At 46.6% G+C, this 6,780-nt stretch overlaps 2 protein-coding genes across 2 annotated transcripts; both read left to right on the top strand.

The window, feature by feature from the left end:
- The first annotated feature begins 440 nt into the window (after positions 1 to 440).
- LOC126858347 (uncharacterized) lies at positions 441 to 1,655 on the top strand. The gene has a single exon (XM_050608597.1). It carries the CDS (start codon positions 441 to 443, stop codon positions 1,653 to 1,655), a length of 1,215 nt encoding a protein of 404 aa, XP_050464554.1.
- Positions 1,656 to 5,387: 3,732 nt separating this feature from the next.
- Positions 5,388 to 6,155, top strand: LOC126858348 (stromelysin-2-like). The gene has a single exon (XM_050608599.1). It carries the CDS (start codon positions 5,388 to 5,390, stop codon positions 6,153 to 6,155), a length of 768 nt encoding a protein of 255 aa, XP_050464556.1.
- The last annotated feature ends 625 nt before the right edge of the window (positions 6,156 to 6,780 follow it).

Raw genomic sequence — 6,780 nt, forward strand, 5'->3', positions numbered from 1 at the left:
GTTAACATTATTCGCGTAGAATGCAACGTCACGACAGGGGCGTATCACAATGACAAATCCGCGCACACCATACACGAGTTCGCGCCAAACGTTCCGCCCGGATATAAAGTGTCGGAGATCCCCGCGCGAATCATTTACCTCCCGATTATCGCGCGGATCGTTACCGATATAACCGTGCGCGTCGTCGACCAGGAGGGAAATTCGATCGATTTTCGAGGGGAGGAGATAACTATTTGTCTGCACGTTCGACGAAGAAGATAGAGAGAGACGCGCGATGCTCGTGGTGAACGAGTCGAACGCGAGAAACATCGTCGCCGTAGCGTTGCCCCTAGACGCAAGGAGAAGAAAGGAGAAGAGAGGCGGAAGATTAACCGTCGCTAACGCGACCTTTCTACGCTCCTTGGGTTTCGTCGTCCCGAGAGCGACTCTGTAGAATCGAAATGAGCGACATCTTGAGCATCGCCGGAGAACCGATCTTCGACTATCGCATCGTCAAGATCGAGACTCACACGTACAATCGTTACGCCAATACCACGTTTGGATATAGCGACGAGATACGAATTCCCATACAACAGCAGGATTTCTACACGTTACCGTGCGAAAGTTTCCTCTACGTCGAGGGTAGACTCGAGTCGAAGGGATCGTCGGATGCGGAGGGGGAGAGCTCGGCGAGACTAGTGAACAATTGCGTCGCGTTTATGTTCGAGGAGATTCGCTACGAGCTCGATGGAGTGGAGATCGATCGAAACAGAAACGTCGGAATAACGAGCACGATCAAAAATTACGCGTCGCTGACGGTCGAGAGAAGCAGTATATTGCAGAACGCTGGATGGGACTTCGCGGCGAAGAGTCGTTTGGTCGACGATTTTAACTTCTGCGTACCTCTTAGTGTGTTGCTAGGTTTCTGCGAAGATTACAAGCGCGTCGTGATTAACGCGCGACACGAACTCATCTTAATACGAGCGCGCAACGATCACAATTGTCTCGCTGTATCGCTCGAATCGCACGAATCTAAGATTCTTCTATTGAAGATACAATGGCGAATGCCTCATGTAGTGTTAAATGATATTAAATTAGCGCTATTGCGTACATTAGATAGCGGAAGATATCTGAGCGTCGCTTTTCGCTCGTGGGATCTCTACGAGTTTCCGCTTTTGCAGAGCACGACCAAACACTCATGGGCGGTCAAAGCGGCGACGCAGCTCGAGAAACCGCGATACGTTATCTTCGCGCTGCAATCCGGAAGGAAGAACGTTCTGCCTCAGGATTCCTCTATATTCGACGATTGCAAACTGACTAACGTCAAACTGTATCTTAATTCGAATTTTTATCCCTACAACGATATGAATCTGAATTTTGAAAAGAGTAAAATCGCCGTGCTATACGACATGTATTCGAAGTTTCGAAAAATGTACTACGGACGCGATAAAGACGAGGCGCTCTTTAATCTAGTCAAATTTAAAACGTTCGGTCCGATAGTAGTCATCGATTGTTCTCGGCAGAACGAATCGATCAAGAGCGCCACCGTAGACGTTCGTATAGAGTTCGATTGCAAAGAAAACGTTCCCTCTAATACCACAGCCTACTGTCTTATCATTCACGATCGTGTGGTCGAGTATAATCCACTCACCAACGTCGTGCGCAGAATCGTATAGAATAATCTAGTTATAGCTATAAAAAAAAATATACAGGGAGAACGAAACGTTTAAAAAGAGGAAATCTAAAGAAGCGAACATTTTAACTTCGACTCGCCGATCTTCGCCAACCTTCAAGGTTTTATCGTCGGCAAAAAATTCGTCGCGAAGGAGATAGCTGTACTAAGAAACGGTGCAGAATTAACGCACCACATTTTCCGCGCGCCGATGTCGTGGGACTTATTAACGAAGGCGGAGAAGACGCGAGCTTGTTGGTTAACCGCCAATTACCATCAATTAAAGTGGAACGACGGACACGTCGATTACGGATCGGCGAGAAGACTCGTTCGAGACGCTATCTGTCGCGGGACTAGTCCCGATTCCGCGACTCGTATATACGTTAAGGGGCACGACAAGAAAAAGTGGCTCGCCGAAATCCTGGGAAACATCGCCGAGGATCGCGACGTCACCGTGGAGACCATCGACGCCAATTACGAGGATATCGGTCGACTAGAAACTCTTGACGTTTCGCGGGCTCTTCGCTGCGGATATCACGCAAAGAATTGCGCGTTGGAGAATGTGTGTAAATTGAGCGATTGATGATTGAAGCGACGCGATAATTTGAGCAATATGTGATATATAATTATTAATATAATGATTTATACAATCATTTATATTATTAACCACATTTTATATCGTATTATAAATCGCATTATAAATCGTACTATAAACTATATAATATATCGTATTATAAACTACATTTTATATATTGCATTATATCGTATTATAAATCGTATAATATATTAATATTATATTTTTCAAAATGTATTCGTTACATTTAAATATACGTATTAATGACATAATAATGATAATTTCCGTATCTCTCCACTATTCTCATAACGCTTCGCTCGAACGACTCGTCGCAAGACGCTCGACGGTTTTCCCGACGTTCGAGCTCGAGCCTCGTGACGAGGAGAAGCGTATATTTAAGTACGTTAGAATACTTTCGCGTTATTTTATATTTTAAATATTTTATATCTTAAATATTTTATATCTTAAATATTTTATATCTTAAATATTTTATATCTTAAATATTTTATATCTTAAATATTTTATATTCTTTGCGCATCGCGCGATAAAAATATATTTTTAAGAGATAAAATTTATTCGCACCGTCGAGCGAACGAACTCTCCTCGCTCTTATCGCGACCGCAACCTCCGCGATAAGAGCGAGGCACGACGCGAGAGAAGAACAGAGCGAGACGAACTGATACTTTAAATGTTCTGCATACTTTAAATATTTTAAATACTTCGCGAACGAAACCTCCTCGTTTATCGCGACCGCGATAACGGCGAGACCGATTAAAGAAGGATAGCCGTGGGAAAAGAAGAGGAGAGAAAATCGACGAGCTTTTAAATAGCGAACGATTTTATTTAACCACGATAACGGCGAGGCCGATTAAAGAAGGATAGCCATGGGAAAAGAAGAGGAGAGAAAATCGACGAGCTTTTAAATAGCGAACGATTTTATTTAAAATATAAGTGTATAAAATATAAGCGTATAAAATATATAGTGTTTTTAAATATATAAATGTACAAAATATACAAGCGTATAAATCACACCGCTCTACGCGTTCTCGTCGCCGCTCGACGGTCCTCTCGTCCTGCTATCGTTTCGACGGAAATCCGATTCTCTCATCCCGTGATCGTTTTGGCGCGGGTCCGTCGTTCTCGTTGCAGCGATTGCGGTAATCGCGCAGCGCCGCGCGAACCCTCGTGGCTTGCACGGTTATCGTTCTCGTCTTTTGATGAGTTCGAAGAGCGCCTCTCGCGTGCCATTCATACAGTCCTCTATCTTGTTTCTAAAAAATAATTAGAAATAATTAGAAATAATAAAAAAGATACGCATTTTCGCGCGTCGAACACTCACATCGTCTTCGCGATCTCGTCGCTTCCCTCTATTCGAAATTCGACCCGAAAGAAGTCGGGACTCTCCTTCAATATACCCTCCGCCTCCTCTTAGATCGGTTGCCACATCTTGCAACACGCACGCCTTAAGAGCTACTAAATCTCCGTTAATCGTGACGTACTCGCACGATTTAATCATACGATTTATTAGATTCATCGTTTCTTGCTACTTCGCGAATCGAGACACTTTGACGTTCTCAAAGATAACCGCGCATTTTATAAGGATTAACGCGCGGATATCACGGTACGACTCGAACCGCATCTTCCTTTCTTTATTAAGATAATGACGTCAAAAATAAAACAGCGTGAAGATAAACGGACAAAGAAGACTCGAGAATCCTTTAAAGATCTGTCGAATCGTCGCAGGAGGAAGTTTTAAAAGTAAATGATAAAAAGATCGCACTCGATATAATTTTCAATTGTATTTATTGCGGATTCGATACACATCTCGCTCGCATCGCGAAACGCGCTCGTTCGACGAGCGCGAGGATCCGCCTCTCTGAAAATTGAAAAACGATCGTTATTAGCGAATTAATCTTCGCGCGTACAAAATATATAAGCGCAACACGCGCGATACTCACGACGTCACTCTTCCTCGTCGCTCCTCGGCGATTCGCGGGCCACTCCGTTCGCACGTTCCGCTCGAGTTACCGCTATCCTCGTCTTCTTCATAAAGTCGGAGAACGTCGCTTTCGCGGATCTGAAGGACTCGTCGATCTCGGCGATCTCCTCATCACTTCCGCGAGCGGTCCCTCGCTCGCTTCTCCTCCAGCGAACGATTGTAATCCGACAGCAGTCTCTCAGCGTTATCCACGGCAACGTTCATTTCTATCAGTCTGTTCAACATATTAGCGTCGAACACTTCGTCTTCTCGTTCGCTCCTAGGCGAACGACAGTGCTCTCACGAGCGCCTCCCGCGCTGCCTTTACGGACTCCTCGATACTCCTCATCTGCTCGAGCAGATCCATATCGAATATCTATTAACCTCCTGCGCAAAAACACTTCTCGACGTTTCTCGAAGCGATCGCACTTCTTATAAAGATTGACACGCGGACGTCGCGGCCGCATCTTCCTTCCGGGATAATCGCTAACTGCGACCGTTCCTCGTTTAACCCTCAATATCCTCTTTCGCGGATAAAAATAGAAATCGCGAGGACGGAGAGACTCGAGGATCCCTCGAGAGAGGCGTATCCCGGATACTCCGACCTTCGCCGCCGTCGGAGAAAACTCTCCTCCCCTGAGCGAATTGTTGACGCATCCGCGTCCGTTCTTATCTCCTTTCTCGCTCTAATATACCCCTTCCACCTCGTATCAAATTAGCCGAGAACAAAAATAGACGTTTCCTCCGAGGAGCGAATCACTCGCGTCCGATATCTCGCGATCGATCGTCTCTCGCGCCTCTCTCGATCCGCGCGATGGCCGCGAAAACGGCTCTTCTCGTTCTAGCGACGACGTTCGTCGCCGCGACGCCGGTCGACCCGGAGAAGACGGAGGCGCTCCGCTTTCTGCGAGCGTACGGTTTTCTGAGGGACGACGGAGGATCGCTGTCGTCCGCCAACGCGACGTCTCTGCATCGCGCGCTGTCGCTGTTTCAAGAATATTATCAATTACCTGGTAATGGAACGTTAAACATCGATACGCTCAATCTCATGCGCAAACCGCGATGCGGCCTAGCGGACATACCCGATCGCGCGTACAGCCCGTTCGCGAGAAAGTGCGCCTAACGTGGAATTTTCAAGTGGCTAGCGAGGAACTCTTACGAACGACCGAAGCGGCGTTCGCGCTATGGGCTATGGGAGTTCGTCGTTAAGGTTCGCGCGCGACTCGCTACGTCCCGATATATTGATATCGTATCGAACGGGCGCTCACACGTACGCGAACGTCGAAAACGGCGACGTCTGTCCGGCGGTCTTCGAAGGTCCGGGCGGGGCCCTCGCTCACGCGTTCCTCCCCACCGGAACGGCCGATTTCTCCTCGGAGGTGCACGTCGGCGACGAGGAGCCGTGGCACGTGCTCCTGAACAAGAATCCCTCCGACAAGTATCATCTGCTGCTAACTCACGACATCGGTCACGCCTTAGGTCTGCAGCACAGCATGCGCAACGACTCGGTCATGTTTCCGTACGTACCCGACAACGAGCTTCAATATCCGGTTAAATTAAGCGTAGAGGACACCCTCGCTATACAAAATTTGTACGGATCTCGCGACGACGGAGATCGCTCCGCGATTCCCGCGACCACGGCGGCGCCCGTCACCACCGTAGCGCCCGCGACGACCGACGTCGCGCCGACCGATCCGTCGCGCGACGATCTCTGCGCCTTGCGGCGCATAGACGCGGCCTTAACCCTTTCGCGCCGAGCGTCGCATATATGCGGCATCCACTCGACGACCCGTGGGTACGGGCGCCGCATATACGCGGCATCCACGCCATTACTTCTGGGTACGAGCGCCGCATATATGCGGCATCGAAATGATCTGTACAAGTACGCTGATAAAACAGATGGTCGAAAAGTATCGTCACAGTGCAACGGGACGTCAAGGCAGACCCGCTGATAATCCGATGAGGTTAACCGACAGGCATTTTCCCACATTTTGTAAGCCGAAAAACAGAAGACGGAGATGTGTAATTTGTAGCAAAAATGATAAAAGAATGGATTCGCGGTATGAGTGCAAAGATTGCGATGTTGGCCTTTGTATAGATCCTTGCTTCAGAATATATCACACAAAATTACATTATTAGTTTTTACATATTTTTTACGTATTATATTATCACATTATATTTTAATAATTTTCGTCTCGTTATTAATTATATTAAATATTTAATCGTTAAGCTTTGTAATTATATAAATACCTATGTTACCTATAATTTTGTATTTTGTATTTTAATAATTTTGTAAGTCTTTTCATATTAAAAATGTAAATATACTTATTACATTAGAGCAATGATTGTTTTATTCAGCACAGTTCCTATTTAAGACTTAGAATAACATATATACAGAAACCACGAGCAACTGTGCATATTTTCGGCGCGAGTTTCCGTTCAGTGACGGCACTTCGGCGGACGGGGCTGCCGTAGCGAAAGGGTTAATAATGAATCGACGTTTGTACATAGCTGACCGACGCAACGTATGGTCGATCGATCTAACCGAGAAACGCTACGGTAGGCCCATGACCATAA

Source organism: Cataglyphis hispanica, chromosome 24 (assembly GCF_021464435.1).
Source record: "Cataglyphis hispanica isolate Lineage 1 chromosome 24, ULB_Chis1_1.0, whole genome shotgun sequence".
NCBI lineage: Eukaryota > Metazoa > Arthropoda > Insecta > Hymenoptera > Formicidae > Cataglyphis > Cataglyphis hispanica.